General features: G+C 43.4%; 2 protein-coding genes across 2 annotated transcripts; both read right to left on the bottom strand. All coding sequences in view use genetic code 11, as the record gives it.

The window, feature by feature from the left end:
• Positions 1 to 8,194: 8,194 nt before the first annotated feature.
• On the bottom strand, positions 8,195 to 20,313 carry EGR_08992 (DNA replication licensing factor mcm4-A; the record flags this gene model as incomplete). The annotated part of the gene is given in 13 exon segments (XM_024498241.1): positions 8,195 to 8,421; positions 9,717 to 9,903; positions 10,793 to 10,885; positions 11,086 to 11,322; positions 12,142 to 12,356; positions 13,971 to 14,211; positions 15,774 to 15,999; positions 16,738 to 16,937; positions 17,010 to 17,297; positions 17,370 to 17,764; positions 17,782 to 18,007; positions 18,087 to 18,299; positions 20,308 to 20,313. The coding sequence occupies 13 exon segments, from the start codon at positions 20,311 to 20,313 to the stop codon at positions 8,195 to 8,197; spliced, it is 2,754 nt and encodes a 917-aa protein (XP_024347338.1).
• Positions 20,314 to 20,410: 97 nt separating this feature from the next.
• Positions 20,411 to 20,581, bottom strand: EGR_08991 (40S ribosomal protein S29; the record flags this gene model as incomplete). The annotated part of the gene is made up of 1 exon (XM_024498240.1): positions 20,411 to 20,581. The coding sequence occupies one exon, from the start codon at positions 20,579 to 20,581 to the stop codon at positions 20,411 to 20,413; it is 171 nt and encodes a 56-aa protein (XP_024347337.1).
• Between the last annotated feature and the right edge of the window lie 2,884 nt (positions 20,582 to 23,465).

Here is a 23,465-nt window from a genome sequence, read left to right as displayed (position 1 = left end):
CCCGTGTGTCTCCCTCATTCTTTTTCCTCTCTCCTGTAAATCAATCTCCCCAATTGTGTGGGTTTTTTCTCGTCTTCTCAAAGCTTTCCTCTTTTTTCCATTTCGCTCTTCTCCCTTCTCCCGTAAGGTATGAAGCTTTGTCTATGTTCCGTATTCTTCGAGCACTTTGCCTTCAGGATTACCTAAAAGGGGGGGGGAAGTTTCGTGGTAATTGCATTTGTGTAGTCACTCAGGTCGGTGCAAACTGTCCGCATCGTGCTTTGCGATATTTCAATGCCAGGTTTTCCAGTACTTGGCGTGCACTTGCGTATGTGACGCACTTATCTGTCAGGAGCTAATCAATTGTTGCGATCTTGGTTTTATGAAAGTTGGAGGGTTGACACCCTTTTGGGGACCTGAGTATGGCTGATAGAACTTCTCTTCTGAAGAATGGCGGTGCTTCGGTAAGCTGCGTCCACTTCGCTATTTGTGCCTTGTCTGGTCACTGGTTTCAGATCTTGAGAAGTTTAGAATTAGTGAGTCGAAGTCTTGTTGCTTTCGTATGGTAATGAATTGTGTTTCATTCTGTTATCGCACTATGACCCGAGGAGTGGTGTGTTTGGGCCGCGACTGAAAGTTTCTCTATGGACTTAGCTGCGGTATATTTGGACCGGCACTAGCAGCATCAAAGCAGTAGTCTTGAAGGACGTCATAATATCCGTACCATCGATTTGGTTACAGTGGACGCGATCACTGCCATCCGGTACTCCAAAAGCGTTTGAGCCGAATGGAGCCTTTTGAGCCAATTAAAAGATCAAGAGAGCGTCTTTCGAGGAGCGGGGGTCGCACTTTTGTCCCGACGTTTAATAATTTGAAATCCTCGATATGATTTGCCAGTATATTTGAGCATCTCTAGATTAGCCCACTTAACTTCATTATCAGAAAAAGGTGAAATGTCTAACCTCGCCTCTACCGACACGCTCTCCCAACAGCATCATCAGCCAGCGAGTGTCGAGATTGGAGTCGGATAGCTCGCGCTTCCGGCTGTGACATCACCGACTGAAGCTCGTGTTCCGCTTCCTCCCACTACCTCCCCCTCTGCCTCCGCCTCCATCGCCACCTCACGTCTGCCTCGACTCAAACCGGTGACTGCAACCTCCGGAGAAGTGTCTGGTGATGTCGAAGAGGTGAAGGAACACTCTCCGCTTGCCGGCTCCAACTCCGATGGGGAGCGCTTCTAATTGCGACTTCTTTGTCTCTCGTCCTCTGTCACTCTTTCATGTGCTTGTTGCGCGTGTAATTTACTGACTTAATGTGGTGCGCTCGGTTGATCAATCGCGTCACATCTATGCTTATTTGATGCCATTCCTTCTTTTCTATGCCTTGCCGTCCTCTTCTTTTTTTTCCCTCCCTTTCTTATTGTCTTGTTCTGACTACTTATCTCTATTGTTTTTATATCGAAAAGCAAAAGCTTGAAAGTCGCTGATTCAGCATCTACCATTAGTGGTTTGGAGTTCAGAGTGTCAGAATTCGGATGCTGTAAGTTAGTTCCTGAAATTGGGAAATTTTATTAAAGAATCAAGTGTATGTATTACTGTTTTGGTGGCATCGACCGTATGAGTAGGTTTGACGCTCTAAGCCTTTCCTGAAGACGAGAGAAACCATATAATTTGAACGGAACGTATTCCATGTAAGGTTGGATTTGGGAATCCTTATCTGGCCCAGAGGCCAGTTTACCCCAAGTAGGCACAATGGCGGAGCATCCAAGTGATTTCCTTAATAAAGCTGAGAGTCAGATGAACAATCAACGCATTGCATGGCCTCCTTTTTTGAGCATCGTCCCAGGTGCTCCCCTCGGTCAACCTCCCGCGTCAGCCAACACAACGTAATTGATGCTGCAGGGAAACATTCGCTAACCAGCCAATCGTTACAGTCATCAGATTTTCATGCAACTAAAGAGCTACTTGACCGCAACTCCATTTGCCCCTCTTGCCAGCTCTACTGAATCTAGTGTTTTGCCCCATACAGGAACTGCATTAGGGGTCGTGGAATGTGCTATCCATATATTAGAGCCTGGGGCTACTGATCTGGCCCATAGGCCAATCCACCTGCATTGTTTACATTGTCGGAGCGCTTAAGTGGCCCCTTTGGCAACACTGAGAGTTAAACGAATAACCAACGTATTACAATAATCACCCGCACTGTAGACTGGTACGGGGACAGTTGCTAGGTGAATGGACTAAATAGATGCCCTCTGTGCGTGTGCGTGAACGCGGGTTGCCTACGTTGTTAACGCAAATGGCTACCCCACCTCTATTCAGCATTCGTAGTCTTAGAATATAGTGCACACGCACACGCGCAAAGTCACTCATCTTTGTCACTCAAATTTTGTGACGTTAATAGCGATTATAATAATACGCGCTCTCGATTTATGCTATTTGTACTTACGTGACACTTTGAGATATTCTTCCAACCTTTATCGGTGTTGCGTAAACATTCCTTACCAAGCTTGAGTCCTCATTTGACTGGAGCTAAACCCAACTCTCCCAGAGATCACTTTATTCATGCCTTATTCCTTAATCCAGATGAATAATGCCTTTATTATTGGACTTAAGGGTTTATAGAAACATTCTCAGCGCAGCATTTACTAGTCCTTTATCTATTCCGCATTTTAACCATTTGGCTTAAAAACAAATGTATATGGACTTAATTGGATTTTGGAGAACTTTCGAAATCACAAAACAACATTTTAAACATCCTATTTGAATATCGGCAGTTCTAGTGAGAGGTGGAGAAACTTGATTGGTTAATAAGAAAACGTCATGACATTGCGTAACCACTTAATGTCAAACCTGATTGTTAATGCTGAACCTTTCGATAAGACCACTTATGGGGAAGGTTAGGGATTCTTAACTGTCATAAGTTGGTTGTTTGTCTGACACCAAGTTTTGGTAAAAGGGCCACTTGGGTGCTCCGATGTTATACCTATCGCGGATGAGCTGGCCTCTGGGCCATGCTAGTAGCCTTTAGTCTGGTGGTGTGTTAAGTCTATGTTCTGCCCAAGTGTCATGTCTTCTCCGTCTTCAGAGAAGTCTCGGGGCGCCACACTCAATGTCAATGTTGTAAACACTACATAAGCAAAAACAATCCACAATTCTCTTATGCAATCATTTGTGCATTTCTTCCCCTTATTTCCACGGCCTCGAAGTCTACCCTAGTTGTACCATACAGTGCAGTGAATTTGTAGTTCGCAAAAGAATGCTATTCCTTTACCCCACGACTCATGCAACAGAATGAGGAAATGCACTAAAATGCTAAAAAGAATACGGTGTTTCAGTTTGCTGACTTTTGGCTTAAACTTTTCACAATCGAAAGCTACCTAGTCGCCAAGTATGATAAGACATGTGGGACTAATTTTGAAGCACTATGGAGTTCTCACACAAGGCAGTGGGAACACCCTTAACTAGCCTATTAATCCCACCCCAAAGTATTAAGTTAAATCTTAAGAAAACATTAAAAAATGAAAAATCCTTACTTATTAAATAATAATGCCGCTTGAGACAGTATTAAGTAGAATTGTCGCAGTTTCCAAGTATTCAGGAGTCATAAGAGTGCTTTTACTAAAAGTTTGTAAAGAATAAGCTTATTCAGCCCATCTGGCAAGTTTCTGCGTTTTAAGCTGTTCGCTGTCGATAGAAAAATCGTAGTGCTATGCCAGTCATTAGAAGTTGAGGAGTTCCATCTTGGACTACACTGTAAAAGGAGTAAGTGAGCTTGGTTGCTTCCTAATAACTCAACAGCTCGGCCGTCTGAGTCTTTTTTTGTAAACCGATATAGTAACAAGTTATTTGCTCATTAAAAAAGGATAGTCACTGCATATGTCGCACATGTGTGATGCCGCAATTTCCTTAGTGAAGACTTCAGAGCACTTAGACTACGCGGAAGACAGAAAGATAAAACAGCAGGGAAGAATATATGAATTTGACTTACAGAAAGGATTGGGGCTACTGACGTGGTCCGCAGACCAGCATACCAGGCGAAGGAGCAGTAGCTGAGCACCTAAGTCACTTCTTTATCAGAGCCGAGAGTTGAGTAACTAAAGTGCTCCAAGACAATATCAATTGAAGGGAAAAAAGGAAAATAAAAGTACTTACTGTGGGCAGAATGGCTTCTGGGCTATGATAGCAGCCTTAAGGCCTACTCTATGTCAAAAAATACATTCTGCCGAGGTATTCCGTCTTCTTTGGTCTTCAGAGAAGTCTTCGGGTACTACAATGGTGACTGCAGAAAGCAAATCCTATTTTAACTGTCACCTTTCTTGTTTTCTACTGCTGGGTGATAGACCCTAGCTAGGTAGGGAGAAGTGCATACGCTGCGGATGGGAGACACGGTGACGACCCCTAACACAAGAGCTTAAAATGATGTCCACCTTGAACAACTAACCTAGTCTAATGGTTTGCGGAAAAGCTTTCAATAACTGAAGTGACGTTAATCGTGAACTATCGGAAAAAGTGTTACATGGTAGCCTACTGTTCCCGTATGAGATTATCAAATATGTTAACTCAAGACACCTCCTCCACTGCTTTACTGGCTGGATAGAACCCAAATAGATAAGACTGGGTAGCTCTGAATTGAAGGCAAAGTGGCAAAGTGGAATAGAGGCAAAACCCTACCTCCCGAAAATATACCATTGTTCCTACTACTAACGATGGGTGCGCAAGTTGGATAGCGCATAAGTCCATTACCTAATACTGTTCTCATACAGGGCGAAACTTCAGATCCAGTAGAAAGGGCAAGAGGGTTCAGTGTCGTTGCGGCCAAATGTCCCCTTAGTTGCATAGAAATTCGATGGCCGTTACGATTGGTTAGTGGACGTTCCCCCACAGCACTGATCATTCTGTGATGGCTCACGTTGGAGGTTGACCGAGGAGAGTGCCGAGGACGACATTCAAAGAAGGAGAGACTAAGCAATACAGTGGCCGTTCGTTTAGCTCTCGGTTTTCGTGAAGGAACCACTTAGGTGCTCCACCATTGTGCCTACTCTGGGTGAGCTGAGCACCAACTCAGACTGTCGACAATTTACATTTCAACTAAGTGTCATGTCTTCTCCCGTCTCCATTGCAGTCTTGGAGTGCTAAAAAATAAAGATAATTGATGTCTTATTGTAAAAGGAAATCTGTGCTCTTATCGTGATAGTTACCCGAAAGGAAATTGAGAGTGAACCTGTAAACATTATTCACTTTTAAGTAATTGGATATCACTAAGCTGTGGAATATTATTTCCCACATTTAGGGAAGAAATGGAGTGTTTAAGTAATCTGGACTTGTAAAATGAAAGTCGGAATTTAATATTTGGGTTGGTAAAGTTAAATGCTTGATCTATTTAATTACTCAGTCCTTTCGGGATGATATACAGGGTCTAAGACTAACAAAACGTTATGTGACCAACGGTAAAACAATTGTTTCCCTAACAACCAGATCATCACTCCCTAATTGGGGATCTGGATATTTCCTGCTAAAGTGTTGACGGCCAAAATTTTACCATTTTACTAAAGAGAATAAAAAAGCGATGGTCGGGAATCGCAAATGAGGACAACTGCAGTACATTAAAGCGGTGAATAATCCTTTAAGCAGAACGGTTCTCCGGTAAGCTCCCTCCAGTAGTTTGTCAAAAAATATTCCGGTGTTAGTCATCAGTATACCGTAATTATCCCCTAAACTAGAATATAATCAAGATGAAATTTGAATCAAAGAATAGGAAATAATAAATTACTAAAGAATTGTGCTATTGGCTAAATCAAACCTAGGAGACAAATAAGGTCAACACGAACTTTCTGCAAATAAGAACTTTGGCTGTGAAATATTATTGGCATTGTTAGAGATTTTCTAATCAGCGCCAAAGTAGTGCAAGGAGAGTGGTAGCTAGTACCAAACGGCAAATGGACAGCCAGAGTGGAGTCTGGGTGAAAACGATGTTATCTACCACGTGATAAGAGCTATGATTTCTTATTTCAGAAAAGCAGTATCAGTGAATGGGTACACTCGCCCACCCACCAAGTAAACAACTTCACTGTGGAACACAATAAACTGGAATTATTGCTTCGAAAGAACATATTACACCGATTACTTTGCCCAATAATTCACGCATCACCAAATTTTACGGAAGTTTCATGAAAATACGGCCACCGATAATAAGACTTGGCCCAAGCTTGGTGATATGTTTTATTTTTCCCTCTGCATGTCACATGTAAAGAACATAAGTGAGACGCTCTGTTACTCTCCCGAATAATAAAACAGACAATACTCGGGTAGAATATGTGTATTAGACGTACGGTAGGCCTTGAATCTGCTAGCATGGCCCGGAGGCCAGGCCATCCTGAGTAGGCACTTTGGCGAAAATTCGCCCTAAAACCCCTAGTTAAACAAACGACCCTCATCTTTTGAGTGTCCTCCCCGGCGCTGTCCCCGATCAACCTGCAACGTTAGCCATCACAATGTAGTCACTAACCAGTAGTGAATCATCGACTTTCCATGCAACTGAGAAGATACTTGACCGCAATGTCACTGACTTACTTTTGCCAATTCTACTGGATCTGAAGTTCTGCCCTGTATAGGAACAGTATTGCCTAACGGGGATATGCTGTCCATCATGCGATTCTATCGCCAGTCGTGAGGAGCATTGGCCAGATGGGGTTCAACATAGCTCCGTGGGAACAGTGTTTTAAGTCTTTTCCTCCTTGCAACTTTGCCTTCAATTCAGAGCTACCCAGTCTTATCTATTTGGGTTCTATCCAGCCAGTAAAGCAGTGGAGGAGGTGTCTTGAGTTAACATATTTGATAATCTCATACGGGAACAGTAGGCTACCATGTAACACTTTTTCCGATAGTTCACGATTAACGTCACTTCAGTTATTGAAAGCTTTTCCGCGAACCATTAGACTAGGTTAGTTGTTCAAGGTGGACATCATTTTAAGCTCTTGTGTTAGGGGTCGTCACCGTGTCTCCCATCCGCAGCGTATGCACTTCTCCCTACCTAGCTAGGGTCTATCACCCAGCAGTAGAAAACAAGAAAGGTGACAGTTAAAATAGGATTTGCTTTCTGCAGTCACCATTGTAGTACCCGAAGACTTCTCTGAAGACCAAAGAAGACGGGGTACTTTGACAGATATTGGGTGTTCGACATACATGGTCTAAAAGGCCATCCCACCCGCAGTTGGTACTTTTGCGGAGCACATAAGTGGCCCCTTTACCAACACTAAGAATTAAACAAACAACCAACTCATCGCAACAATTTTATGATAAATATGATTTTCGCTTCTTGGGCGTGTAGTTCATTCAGTTGGGTCGACTGGTTCAACCGGCGCAATTAATTCGAGAGTAGGCCTCATTCTGGATTACCTTAAATCCCAATGGCCGAAACTTTCATAAACGCAAGAGGAGCCGCCAACCTTTTGCTGTGAGTCGACTTCCCCAACTTTTCAGCTCCTACAGGCCCTCACTTCAAGAGTAAAATGACTGACCATGTAACGTAACAATGCAAACCCCTGCACCGAATAAATCGTAACAGTCATTACCTTAAAGGATACCACAAGATGTGGACAGCATCGTCACTGGAGGACCGGTGGAATATAAAACCACTTTGGGTATAGATCGAGGTAAAACATCCTAAGCAATTAGTAAAATCGCTACCATCCACTGAAGAACAACCGTTCGCGAGTCAGTAGCGCAGCCAGTTACATCCAGTAACAGCAGACCAACGGCGCAAATGAGAAAAACCAATTTTACCAGCGATCCACGCCACCAACTCCATTTTGAACGGATGGATTTATGTAAAACCACTAAGGCCCAATATCACAATGGCCTTGAACGTGCCACTTATTTCTTTGGCCATTCAAAGAAATTTCGGCCACATTTACTTAAAAGTGTATCCAAGATATCCGTTAGCCACAATCCCACGGCGAAAACGGGATACTTTCACTCACCCAAAAAGCCTGGTAAGCTGTCGCCACCTAACAAAAACCCAAATGTTACCCGTTCACGATTCAATTAAACCGGACCCATTCAATATGCAAGAAACCGTGCCATTTATTTAATACAAAAAATTCTTATTATTATTTGAGAAAAATTTCATCTTCGAATGATTGACCGTTGCTTGCTTAACTGAAGAAACGGATTGACATTTAGACGACTGGCAGGTAGATGAAAGAGGAAATCATCTAGCGTTTACGGATGGTGTTACCAGCCCACTCTATCTTGTTGGCGTTGCGAAGCACATTGAGCCCGTCCTCAAACGCCTCGGCGGAAACCATGCGCTCGGAGGTGGCACGTAGCTGCTCCAAAACTCGCAAGTATGCAAAAGTGATGACTCGTGGACTCTGTTCCAGAATCGCCCATATGGATGCCGCCATCTCCTCCCGTCGCTTTCGCATGCTGCTGCTCACGCCTGGGGGAGGAAGACAGACGAGCGATTATCCAAAAGTAGTGCAAACAACCGGGCCAACGGTAACCGTTGCTTGATAGCATCTCTGAGAAAGGATACTAAAACAGCCATCAATCTCTAGGGGTACATCCGAGATGATCGAACTGACTAGCCAAACGCTGACGCAAGCCTTTGGTGTCTAAGCTGTTAACTCTACGAACAGAGCCTTAATGGGCCGTTGGATAGTCCGAGGCGGTGAAAATGAAACCACATAATTGAAAATGGGTTCATAAAATTAAGTGTTGAAACAGTTCTCAAACTATGTGAGAGGAATCGACATTGATTTCAACTCGTCAAACTGCAGCAGTCAATTAGGCATTTATGGGGCTGCCTTAGGCAATTCAACAAAAAACTCAATATCAATTTCTAGTCTAACAGTTGTAGCGCTATTTTCAAATTTGAACACACTAGACCCGAAAAACGACCAAAGCAGCATCATTCATATTTAAATGGTTATTTCACCATTAAATACAACATCAATCTGTTTCTTTTTCGTACAAATTTCCTCAATATTTAAAAATAACTAGGAAGAAGTAAAGGTAGACAAAGTATTGAGCAGTAAGGGATAACGAAACTATGAATGTGGAGCCCCAACAAAAACTAAACAGTCTGACAGTCAAATGCAATGCAGACGAGCAGAATAACATTACCCAAGGTACCATTACCGCTCTCAATCCTTGTGAGCATCACAGACCTGATATGATCAAATCACCGTTCAAACCACCAGATAAAGATAGAAGAAACAAGTGAATCACACTTCCAACGATATGTCTTTTAAGGGTTTCATACACATTTAATCTTCCACTTTCACGGATTTTCATGCCAAGACTGCCGGCCCATCAACAAGCAACACTAGGCACCGCATCATCACAACCACAGTAATTTAGAATTAATCCTTGATGAGTAACCAGTGTTCGTTTGAACACCAATGCCAAATAGATGTTGACAATTATTGGTAATTCCACAGGATCCAAAAACCTGAACATCCAAAATATCAAATAGCCAAAAACTTGATTGCAGCCGTTGTGTACTGCCAATCCTCTAGAGTAGACTGCGTTGAATCGCACTTACTGGGTCACCAATACTCGACTGCAATACTATGATATCGTTTGCACTAACCGATGTGGTTGCCAAAACTTTTGCAGGCAGGAATGGTAATGACCACATAATTCCACCATCACCAACAACGTCTGTGATAGTGAGCAAGGTCAAAATAACTTCACAATTGACCACAATGGAGATAGGAGACAAAGGCTCACCAGTGGTAAGAATGTTAATATCGATGGTCCCAGTAACCGGATCAATAGCAGCCTGCTTGATAGCCTCGCGCTGCAGGCGTCGGGCTTCACGACAGTCGTCGGCGTTGACGAAATGCGACAAACGCATTCGAGCGTGCGCCTCGGCTAGACGGATTAAAGACTCCAGCTGACGTGGATATGCCGAGATCTAGAGGGTAATGATAACAGTGATGGAGGTAAAATACAATGAAAGATTGATACAATGTGGAACTGATCTGTAAAATGCTCATCGAAGCAACAGAAAATGATAATAAAGTGGGAATATCCGCAACAGAAATGGCTTCGTAAGTACATATAGGATCTCGCCCAGTCAGAGTGCTTCTGAGGCGATATGATCTATCAAATCGAAGGAAATATAAAAGCATCGAGAAATCAGTAAAAGCTACTATTTTCAACTATGAATTTCGCTGCGAAACCAATACAGCTGTGCAAAAATTTAGCCAACTGGTGAAATCAAGTGAGGGATGAAGGCGAATGATGATGATGATGAAACGAAAGCTGTTACGGTGTAAACGATTGATATAACCATTAAGAACTAAGCGCGAACCGACACTACTGACTGAGATAAAAAGCCTAAAATCAAAAAAGTATTTCAGAAACTCGGAAGGGGAAATAAAGTGATTAGGAGAACCGACTTAACTGCACAAAATAAACAATTAGGGATCAGAGTAGAACTCTCTCGCTTCAGAGCCTGTGGTTCTTTGCTGTCGTAGCATGAAGACGTAACGCAAACAGGTTCTCGTAATACACGCGTTTAGAGGATAAAATTGGACGGTGTAGGGATATTGATCGGGATTTAAAGAATGTATCAAGGTGTTTAATGGTCTCAAGTTGGCATACAACCAAACAACTCGCGGATACCTGCCTCCTACCCGCCGAGATTCTCAGATACTTAGGTGTGTATTTTAATGAACTATGCAGCAACTTTTCTCAAGACAAGATGAAATAAACACTTGAATAGGGGTCATGCATATCGCACTTAATGACGCAAATTACTCAACCCTAAGATGTAGTGGATTAGAAGAACTACAACTTACTTGTCCACGGTTGGCACCAAGCTTGCGCATTTCGACATATTCACGGACCAAATATTCACTGGCCTCTTCGCTCAATTTTGGATGGTACATGGCCTGAAGCAAAATGAATGCAAGCAAATCTGAATTTCGAAGATCAAGTTCGCAATCTACATGGCAAAAAATAACAGACGGAAATTACTATTTCACGTTAATCCGCAGTGCAACCCCTACAAGCATTGGAAGTCAGTGCTGAAGTCCCATAGGTGTGGTTAGGAAAACTGCAAGTCATCAAACAACAGACGGGTTGGACTCACCTTAGCATAAGCAATATAGTCACGCAACATGGCAGCCGAGTCGCCATGGTAGACGGGATCATCCTCATCCAGATCCATGAGGGTGGTCATGGTAGCACTGCGTCGCGAGCGATCATTGGCCGTGCCCTTGTAGTAGAGACCCACGAGATGACGAGCCAGACGCGCATCATAGACCTCATTTTGCGGGTCAAGGATGAGGAAAATGAGGTCGAAGCGGGAGAGAAGCGTGTGCGGCAGCTGTATTAATAGCAACAGAGTAGGACGACGATTAGTGAGGTTGGTTATGGTACACCGCGCCTGCCAATACATTCGTTTTCGACTGCTACAGCTAGTGATGAACCCAATCCTTTATTGGCATTGCCTTTTTTGCTTCCCGTTAAAAAAGGAAATATTCAAAGGATCCATTAGAAAATGCAACACTTTAACTGACAAATCTCAACACCAGGAGCCAAGAAAATGCTTTTTCAGAAAACAGCTGACTACGACGAACGAGGTACTTTTCTTCCTAATTGTTAGTGTGAGAAAAATTTTCGTTTATCAGTTTATCTACCTCGGGTTTTACTTTCTGTGTATGCATGTTTAGAGCAGATCAAGACAATCAAAACAAAACCAAAATTGAATTCTAGAGAATCTTGATCGAAATGAGAACCAGATCTTCACAAATCAGACTTCCGAGAGAGGAGAATGAGGCTAATACTAATGTCTGGATGAAAGGAGGGAAACGAACAGACCTGCTGGCCGACAATCGATGGACGAGAGAGGTGAGACTGGATAGGCACACACACACACACACACACACCCTCAATGTTACAGAAATGTGTCAGATTCTGGACAGTGCATGTGCCGAACCTCTGTGGGATTACTCAAGTAAAGATAACGCGTGATTTAACTAATTAACGCCTTTCCATCTCTGCGCACACACAGAGGTGATTGACCAGTACCCACAACACAACGGAAAAATTCACACAGCAAAGCATTCCTATTCAGTGGCTATTTTCGTTGCTACTATTATGTAGCTCATCACTATCATGAAGAAAAAAGTAGAATTGCACCAACCTGGATATTATCGATAATGGTTTTGGAGGGATCCCACTTAGAGCCGACGGGATTAGCAGCAGCTAGAATGGCGGTACGAGCATTCAATTGGCAGAGGATCCCAGCCTTTGCAATACTTAGAGTTTGCTGTTCCATCACCTCGTGCAGAACAGAACGAGTGGAGTCAGTCATCTTGTCGAACTCGTCGATGCAACAAGTCCCATTGTCGGCGAGAGCTAGATAGTAAAAGCGGGTGAGGTTAAGCTACCATTATGACCGGCAAAAATGACAGGAAGACCTATGTAAATTAATCTAAAAACGCAGTTGAGCCACAGATAAAGCAGGACATTCGAGGGAACATGCCTAAGCATGTACATGTATTGTAACACACACCGAGAAGGCAGAAAAAAATATTCTAGATTGATCAAACATAAAAAGGACAGTTATTTTATATACAGCGGAATAAGAACTTCTGAATCGAATGAAATAGACGTGATAGAACTTAAAATAGCGTCCCTTTGAAATAAAAGACAGATAACTTGCTACTAAAACCAACGTTTAGTGAACAGTTACTAGACAGAAACTGTGGCTGATGTAATGCAACGCCCCGAAAGAATAGTGGATTCATCAAATGATGCGCGGAACGTCACAAGTCAGCAAGGACGTAGATAAGCTCCAATTACGCAAAACGAAGCAATGACATTTATTGTGTTGAAATCCCCCAAGGTGCATGTCGCACGCAATTGGCCAATTAAAACTGGTTCGCCTGTTTAATAATGAAGCCTGTCAGAAGTGTAAAATGAGATAAAATTAAGGCATTCCTTTAATTTTAATAAGGGATGAGTTCGTCGCGCGTAAAAAAGGAACATGACACAACGGCATTTGCCAAATTGAAAGTTTAACAGATAATTCTATTACGTGGACGCATAAAAAACTCGTCAAGCTGTAGACAAGCCACGAAACCCAACCTTACTGTTACACCTCGGTGTAAATCTTTAAAGTACAGGAGAAGAAGGAATTAATAGGTCAAAACCTTTAGTTGACATACTGACAATTTTTTCACATTCAGAAGACATAGATATCCTTATCTATTTGGTAGCGTAAGGAGCCAAAGCACCACAAAAAAATGACCTTTGATCGCTCCTCATTCAAGGATGACAGAGAGCCGGTAATTCAAAATGGCGACTTAGACCCGTAGAGAAAGTGCCGGGGATGAAGGGGAAGGGACAAATATCCACATGCACAGCGCACGTATGGGGACACGCGAGAGAAAGTAATGGTGACGAGCCCAGCTGAGTCATCAAGGCCCAGAGCTCAGTAGTGACCTCAAGAAAAGATGGAGTGAGCGAGCTGGTAGAAATGTGGTAACAAGTTCTTTGAAGAACGCTGCAGAGATCAAGGCTCCGTGGAATATTTGCGCGTATCCAAATAGGCAAAAGACAAAACCCTCCACAAATCATTTGCATCCCTAATGAAAGTGAAAGTACAAGGGGGATGTTCTACAGTGAAAATATACGAGTGATACAACGACAGGTAAAATTGGAACAATTGGAACAATTGTATATTTTAAAATAACCAGATAAAAAAATTTCGCAAATCTCATACGTACACAAAACTGAAACTTACAAATTTGATGTATCAAATATACCATACCGTGAAGGGAGAAATATCTCCCTCTCGTTGAATAGGAGAAGAATAGTCAGTCAGATTATAACCAAAGGCCAGATTGGGATGTAGGAGGAAAAATGGGATAGATATAAAGACGGATTAAGAGCACTCCATCTAACATATCAAGGAAATCGGCCTCATTTAAGAAATTCAGTGATAACTCAGAATCCCACGAAACTCACCCAAAGCACCAGTCTGCAATGAGAGCTGTCCCGTCTCAAGATCCTTGGTAACATAAGCGGTTAGACCAACAGCCGAGCTGCCTTTCCCCGAAGTGTACTGACCGCGTGGAGAGATGCTGTAGACGTACTGCAGCAGCTGAGATTTTGAAGTGCCGGGATCTCCACATAGGAGGATGTTAATCTCCGATCGGAAGTTGCCACGACCCTTCGACGCAAAGTCCTTTCTCGTACCACCAAAAAGCTGAAAAAGAAACAATCTCAGAAGCAGCAGTTAAGATGCCAGGCAACAACTGCGATGCTGCACCTCGCTATACAGGACTTAAGAGCTTCGTAAGCTCAATATCGAAAAAATGTTCCACTAGAAGTATAATGGAGAAGGTAAAGGATAAATGAAACAGACATCAAATTCCAAAACGGAAGCCAAAGGTAGTTGCAATTTAGAGGGAGTGATCTGAAAAAAAAACCTTTGAAAATCTCATCAACACTTTATTTTCCTCTAGAAGCAGCTACAAACCTGAACGCCATAAGGTGATTAAAAACGTTCGTGTGGTTTTCGGTGTTGGTAGCTGCAACAATATTTTGCAACTTGTGGGCACCAAAAGTGCACAAAACTGTCAACATGTAATGTAGGACCGGGTTATAGGCCAACCTATGGGTACTCATTATTGTCCCATTACTCTCAACGGCCATAAAGTGTCGTATGAATCTGACGTGCTTAAAGCTTGTCTGCTTTACGAATTTAGACTCGACGCTAGAGCTGCACAGGATTTGAAGAAGTGTAGTAGCAGAAAGTACTCCCAGAAAGGGTTTAGGGAATTTGATTCTGGTATTGAATCATGCAAAGACTGATACATCACGCCCGAGGAAGAGTAGTCCTGATGACGCGTTAAATTGAGACTAACACAAGGAAAGCTGCGGCGGAAGCAGGACAAACAAGTACTACAACTAGCGCATTAATGGGTGATAATAAGCTCAAAATACCACCAACTTGTCCATTTCATTCACCTCATAAGGATGCGCTGCACTTTGATAGCTGGAGGACTTCTGATGAGAAATGGCGTTTGGATTCCACCGTACACTAAGCAAGCCCTGCATTAGTCAGCTGTTCCCTCGAACGATCCAGCCACTACTCTGCAGCCTGAAAACTGCGTCCGCTCTGAATGCGAGGGACAGCAGGAAGTCGAGTAATTACGGCTCAAATCCATTTACCTGATGCAACTTGGAAATGCGCAAGAAAGGCTTCATTTTCAGAAGCCGCCCGGGCTTACCAGTCTTACAAGGTGAAAGACCTGACACTACTGAAAAACTTACACATGAAAAGATTTGGGCTTTAGCCAGGATCAGAGATAAATGACTATCACACTTTCTCGGCATTAGCATTAGACAATCACATGATCTCATGCGAAAACAATCGAAAAATAAAAGCGAGATGAAACAGACGTGAATGTAGTTGGGTTGTCTGCTTTAAGGAATAGTGTTCTGTAACGTAGAATGAGCAGCAAGCCTGTGCTGGTAGGCGCTAATGACAATTGTCTCTCAACTCTGTTAAAGGTAAAATCGGTCCCTCAAAAATAGCACAAACTGGTTTAAATTGAAAAAAAACTTCGACAAATTGCGTTACACATTTTAGTAAAAAAATTTTTCTTCGCCTTCACACAATAAACACTGCCGTATGCTGACTCGACTCGCAAGTTTTGCTGAAAAACAAACAAACATTCACTAAAAAGATGATGAGAACAATGTTTAATTCAACACTCGAGGGGGACGATCACCCCGATAATTTCAGTGTAAAAAACTATTCACCTGCAGGAGAATGCCCTTTTTCACGTCCTCGTTTTCGTAGATGCTGGGTGCAATGGCAGCAGAGAGCCGTTCGTAGAGGTCGGGTTTCTTTGAAAGAGCGATGATCTGCGTAATGCGCTCCTCACTGAGGTGACGCATCACGTTTGATGCGGTCATCTCCCCAAATCTTGCCACCTCGTTTTCATCCTCCTCATCGTCGACGAAAAGGCGTCTTGACAACTCCTTCCTGGAAGTAAAGTTGAAGCACTCAAAGGTGAAACGTCTCGTGAATGCTACCGAAAACTTAAAATTTCCACGCTTCTAGCTTCCATTTCTTCCACACCATTACAAGAGGCCTATCCTTGAACTAGCGTTGTTTCTGCCCGGATAACCTGGAAGACGTTTATTCTTTCGCGAAGTAATGAATGATGGTAGTACGTTTAAACCGTACTTTGAATGAAAAAAAAAACTAGTGAATCTACTGACTACTACGTAAGGATAGCGACAAGCACATCCAGTAGTAGAGGGTACCGAAGTAACTTACAGGTGAAATAAAGGCAGAAGTTCTGGCAGCAAAACTTGGGAGTTTATTTATTTCATAATATGAGGATGGGTTTTACCTTTAACAAGGGAAACTTAACAGCACAACCTAAAAATAGAACGGTAACAATGTAGGTTAGAGCATTTGAACTGAAATGGATACTGGCTCTTAATCGGGCCAAGTAATTTGCAATTCTGAGCAGAGGAATATGTTTACACAACAATTATGGGTGCACCAATTCCCAAAAATACGGGCCGCGCGAAGATGAAAGTACTAGATAATAGCTCTGTTCGACTGCTTGATTGCTGAAACAACGGGTTACACACCCGTCACAAACCTGCACAGACGTTCGATTCTAGTAAATAACGATATACAAAGGCAGGTCCTGGCAAAGACCCTACATAGTCTGCAGTCATTATAGGACTCGTACAAAAGTCAGCATACTTGAAGTGCAGCACATCGATGTAGGTCTTGTGGATGGCCTTCAAAGTTCTTATACGACTGGACAATTTGAGAGGTACAGCTCTATAGATTCCCGTCACGCAAACCCGATCACCAGGCTTCAGTTTGTCTACGAGATCCTCGTGAGCGTACAGCGCAACAGTATGCGGCGTCTGACTAGCTGGCATGTCTTCAGGAGCCTCCTACGATGACAAAAAACTTGCTACTCATATACAGCTGGTAGCAAGACCGTAAATGCAACCAGCAAAGCCGACCTGAAGTTTGATGAGCTGCTTGTCCACGAAGAGGCACCTATTGTGCTGCAGTTGTGCTGTATGCGCGGCATGGCAGCGAGCACAAGCCGAGGGCTCTTCCACCCGCCCACGCTCACACACAACGCTTGTCATGGCACCACAAACTGCGCACTTGAATTCCGCTCGCATCATCTCGGGAATGAGGTTGGAGAGGCGAATGGCGAGACCTGTTATCGATACGAGTTGATCTAAATCTTCCGGATTTAGCTCACGAAGAGAACGCAACTTTCCGCTGTTAAATGGGCGGGTCTGCATGGGTAAATAGAAAACGCTATATATCTTAAATCTGGAGAACTCTAAGGGACACCGACCAGCATTTACCTGCAAAGGTCTCTCCGGTCTGGCATCTCGGAAACGATCTAGAAAGAGAGCATGAAGGGAGGCGTCGCAAGCAGGAATGACCTCTTTTGGAAAAGTGATAAGTTGGTTGTAGAGCTCGGGTTGTACCTCCCGTAGGTGTTGACAGTCAATATCGAGAGTGGTGGCGCCTGACACTGCCATATCCTCCATTCTTTGCAAGTAAAGCGGTCGATTCGGATCTAACGGCACTCCAGTGGTCAGACCCGACTGACCTTGAAGCTCGCGGAGAGTGTAATTGAGAAGAAATCGTTTAAACTGTTCCATTACTTTCGCTATGTTCACGTTGGTGCCCCAGATTACAGTCTGCTCGGCGAAATAGCAATGTTGGATCGGTTCAAAAGTGTTGTATGTACAAACTACAATGAGCAAAAACCTGCCTGAGCACCAGGTTCAGCAGAAGACCCAATCTCGGTATCTACAGTGTGTCCGATTGGCCCGGAGGCAGCAAAGTGAGATCTTGGTGTGCCGCCCTCATTGACCCCGGGTCGCATTGAGCTTACCGCATCACCAGCATGACTACCCGGCATGCTGGACATATCACTGTAGGAGAGTGGACTGCCAGGATCAATTTCGGAGGTTCGTAGACCGGAGCGGAGGTCCTTGAAAAGAATGCGTGATAAAAGGACTGGCAATGCTTTACGAATGTCATGGAGAGTGAGAAGTTAGGCTCAAACTCACTGCATCCGACTGTTCATCCACAACGCCCCTTCTCTGAGAGCTGGAAGAAGCAGTACCTGGAGCCTCACTCACTTCAGCGTCAAGTTGGGGAGTGCCAGTTGTAAAGAGGTCGGCAGACATGGGTTCGACGGATGGCTGCAGTGGGGCACCGCCACCACGACGGCTTCGTGTTGAACGAGAACTCGTACTTGACATTATTAGTCTCTCAAGGCCCTTAATAAGTCACTGAAAGACAAAGCAATAAAGAAAACAAAATAAGGACTATCAATCAACAATGAGACGAAGTAGAGCGAGAGCTGAGCAAACTACAAACCAAGGGATAAGTACCCTTCCTAATTTAGACGAAAAAGTGAGAAATTTTGAACAAATATTGGGAAGTCCTACGAGTTACATTGTTTCATGCAACAAATGAAGCATTGGGACTGGTCCCACTTATAAGAAAGCTGCAATTCAGCGCAAATAGAGAATAGTAAAAATAGGACTATAAAAACCAATGTGCCCATATTCATATCACGTAACCAAATTGAGGCGACCAGAACCGCCATTACCACCCTCACCGACTCCCAGCCCATTTGACCAACGCGCCTCAATCAGAAACGCAGTCTTCTGAGTTGAGACAAACATGGCATTAAAGAAAACGAATTAATGGACTATAATAAGTCAACCAGGTGTATAGCCAAAACATCTTCGCTAGAATTTAATTGCAAAAGATCATAAATGAGATCTGCTTGCTAAATACAACGAGCAGATTTGCAGTACATTGCCATCACTATTTAATATCCTTACTTTAAGCGAAAGATCAAAGCTTATTTGAGTGTACTCTAGCACTTCAGCGATCAGAGACGTTTTGTGATATAGCCATAGACAAAGAATAATCTAACTTAAAAACATCGGTTGCATGCACAAATGCATCAGGTAATCGGGGGGAAGGACAGCATTGCTTGTAACACGTATCTGACACTCGGCATTTTGAACACATTACCCGTCCTCTTTTGAGTGTGGAGCGAGACTCATCGGTCTTCGCTTCCCTATTCCTAGCGTTCTTAGACAAGCCCGGTTGATTCGCTTTGGACATTTATTAAAGTTGACAAGATGGAGAGGGAAAAAACATTGTTCAAGGAGGGGAGCTGGAGTAACTAGGTACGGGAGAGGACGATCCAGTCACAAGATTCGAATTTCCTGCTTGCCTCCTCCCTGAAAGGTATATTAAAACAACCTAAGTGTTGCATGAGAACATTATAGGGGGGGTTGGAAAACTGAATGGCATCTCCAGAGGACGTTACAGAATTACCACAGCAATGCAACCTGAGAGTACTTACGCCTAGTAGTCTGTGGCTAGAATTACTTCAAACGGCAAAACTAGACAACAAAATAAGTTGTCACTGCAGCATATCACGTGAGGGTTCTGACTTTAATGCCACCAAATGCTCTGTAATAACTTTGTTGCAGTGCAGCACCTGAGTCTTCCACAGTAATAAAATGAGTAAACATTGCCGGAATACAGAAGGCCAGAGAGGTTTCAGGTGTGTCCCAAAACATACGACGAATAGACACACAATATGCTTGGGTTCATCTACACCGACTGATGGCCCAAAGGTCAAGCGCAACCAAAGACTCAGAGCCAGCAAAATAGGATGGCACATGGTGCCGTCCACCCCCCCCCCCCTCGGAACCCTCCAATAACCACTAATTAATCGATTCCTTTTCCCTGTCTCTGAGACTAACCCTAATACAGAATCACTATGAAACAACAAGCTGTCTAGAATTTGACCCCTCTACGGATGAACACAGCGTCTGGGCTGCTGTTTCAATTTAACAATTAAACAAAGCAAGGTGGTTAATGCGCACAAACCAGAAGACCTAATAGCACACCAATAAGCAGTGCCATGGATATAAGAAACTATCAGGATAGCGGTCAACACAACCAATATATTATTATCATCCGCTGCCCTTACAGTGGTCAATTAGAGGCGCTATAACTGATGGGGGCGATACGACACATCAGTTTGGGGAGTGAATAGAAGCGTGGAACGATCAACTAGAACATTTAATTAACAGGCGCAAAGTAGAGTAGCAGTGATGTAGGTGAAGCAGCCAGCCGCAAGAAAATCCTGTGTAACGTTAGAAGGCCAGAAACTAGATTATATTAATTATGATTGTGTAGTTGTAGGCGGACACCATGTAAAAGTGCAAGATAAAGGGCACGTAGCAAGAGCTCTACCGGCATGACAAAAGAGCCAAGAAGTTGTCGAGAGAACTTAAGCGCTCACTTTTGCGAAAAAGGAAAAATTCAGGCAGGGGAACTAGTCTTGCAAAATACCTATTTAGTCAAGCTTTTTGAAGCCAATGAGTGCACAATATTGCCGGAGGCATTGACGGCACATATTCAGACCATATTTCCGGATGACACCGTGTCTGTTGGAGCAAACGCGACAACAGCGACTTCCCTGACCGCAAGTTCTAGGGTGCGAGTAGTTGATATTATCAAAACCCATTGCCTGGGGTTCAATGACGCGGATTTACCTATAGCAAAAGAATCAAGGAGGTTACAGGGCATAATTAAACAATTAAATAATGTTACAGAGAAACAAACATGCACCCGAGCCGGCACCCGACCTAACCGCAGTACCTCGTAAAACGCGCGGCACACCAACATTTAATCAAAAATTCGCTTTAAAAACGAGACAAACCTATATTTTTTTGTTCCTTAAAATTAATCTGCACAAGCTTAAGAGCATATAAGTGTTATTTTAAATTTCAATTGCTCGATGGTTACGAATCTTAAACCGACATAACAGTGGAGATGCACCTCGAAATTTCTCATGAATATCTGGGGATATTTGCGGCATTTACCCATAACACTAGGGTCTTTTTTACTTAAGGCAACTAATGTTGGACACACCTTACATTTGAATTCCAAAGTTACACCTGAAGACATTATCAGGCTTGCATGTAATACGACAGTGGTTTATCCCTCGGTACTGGTGAGGCGCGACTTTTGTACTTTGAATTAGCTCTCTTGTACCCTGCTGGGTGGGCCAGCCTTCGGGCTATGCCAATAGCCCACACATCTCTGCGCTGGATATCTATTCTGCCCGAGTATTTTGTCTTCTTTCTTCTTCAGGGAGTCTCAATACGCTACATGCAAGTACGAAGCCATGCGTCAGAACATAAATTAGTAAACCGGAAATCCCGTCGCAAAATTATACAGGAACTAGTTTGAATACCCCGCTTTTTAACGGCCATTCTACTCCTTAAAATGCTGCCGACTGGCTTCTACAGCAACTCGATTCTTGCTCTAATGACCATGTAAATGCGGAGCACAACCAGTCTCCGTGGTTCTAACTTTCTATGGCATGGCCTTAACAGTGTCTAGAGCCTTCACTCCTTTATCTGCTAGTAATACGGCTTACCATAACCTCAAACTAGACCCGAGCGCCACACTTCGGATATCTACAAGCTGATAATTCTAAAGATTAGAAGGTGGTTTAACTACTCGGTAGTGGGTACTTGAACCAGCTCCATTCACATTGCTGACGTGGAGCGCCTATAAGTTTTATCTTGCGAGTGTTTCCATCAGTAGACGTGCGAAAGATCGCCGCAGCCGCAACTCCCCTTGATAGGATCACTTCGCCTCGTGGTCAGTCCTATCGCTTCCAATGCGACCTGACCTAGGCACCCCACCAATACAGACTTTGCCGCAATTCGAATTACATCATAACTACAATTAAATCGACATTGGAAATGATCGTTTGCCTCGTGGCTCCAACGTCCACTGCTGGTACTATTGATGGATGGATTGAAGACCGCACTGCTTTTACCCTTTCTGGATTCCAACCTACTCTCCTAGTAGCTAACAGATTGGTCTGCACTACTTAATGAACACCTGGTTATCCGCCAAACGCCCTTTCAAGAATGCATTCACAAAGCGAATAACGTCCCAGATTAGAGGTTTTAGAGAGGCGACTTAATTGCGGTTTCAACTATAGATTCGCAGAATTGACAGCACTAAATAAAAGTGAAAACATTAACCATCGCTAAATGCACGTTTTCATAGTGCTGTTTAATGATAAGAATCGGCTACAAATTGGAAAGACGGCAAACGGACTTGCGAAAGAGATGCGAGCAGGAAATACATTTGTGGAGACTAACGTCAACCCTAATGAACTTGAGTGTGCAAACATTCTAGTAAATTTTAACCCTCCAGCGAAAAATTCAATGCCTCGCCCAGTTACTTTTATCCACGACTTAAGGTTCACCCCCGAGCTTTGGTGGTCAATTTTTTTTTGCAAATGAAAGTGGCATACCGGTCAAAATTTAGCACCAAAATAACTTATGCTTACAACCCCGGTATCAAGGTGCAAAGCCCCTAACACATGTCCCTGATTAGGTACAGGATAATCAGAGTGTCTTACATTCTTAAAATGCTAAACAAACCCTCGCAAATATAACTACCCACGCTAAATTCGAACCTGCCCCATGGAATCCGTAATAGCTGTTGCAAGGAGACGAAACCACGCTAGTAAACGCTAGACTGATGAATCCTAAACCTGTTTTTCTAAACGCAAGACCGTAGATGCAGCGTGACAGACACCTAGTTGTTAAATGAAGACTCCTAACCGGGATTCACCTAAGAGGTTCCAGAAATACAGCACACCTTGTATTCAAAAAATCCGAGAACTGACGGAACCCCCATCACCACACGAAAATCCGTCACAGCACTTGCAGCCATTAACATACCAGGCGAAACAGCAACAGCCAAACTTGGCAGAGTAGGGACGACCGTATAGCCGATACCTGACAGTAGATAAACGATTAACCCGTGACCACCAAATGGTCCTGACCTCTACTCCCGTGCATAATTTTTCATAAGCCAACTTTCGGATCTAGAGGTAATCCATGAACTGAAACTCCAGCACAAGAATCAGACTTCACCTAAAACAACTGCTATCGTTAACGCCCACACCCCAGACGCACGCTCAGTATCAAGCATAATTCGCTTTGGGAGAAGCAGAACGAATCTAACTACGGTTGTAAATAGCATAACACCAGATTCCTAATACCAGTGTTCTAACCCAATCAGCAGTTCGGCTGTCATTTCGAAAACTACCAAAAAGAGTAGAATGATTGACAACTTGAGCCCAAATGACGACCTAATCGTTGACCTAGGTTACATCGATGTTAGCAAGTATATCACTGCAAAATTCCACGATAAGGCAAGTGGAAACCGAACAGCGCTGCAACAGAGGTGCAGGAAGAATGACCAACGTACGCACTGCACTCATTCAGTTGGATTATGCGAAATGGAGCTACTATGGAACCTAGATTCACTATCCCTGCGTGGCTCAATCTCATCACGCTGTCGAACGTCACAATGCA

This window comes from Echinococcus granulosus, assembly GCF_000524195.1.
Source record: "Echinococcus granulosus chromosome Unknown EG_S00127, whole genome shotgun sequence".
Lineage (NCBI taxonomy): Eukaryota > Metazoa > Platyhelminthes > Cestoda > Cyclophyllidea > Taeniidae > Echinococcus > Echinococcus granulosus.
This window is presented reverse-complemented; position numbering and strand designations above follow the sequence as displayed.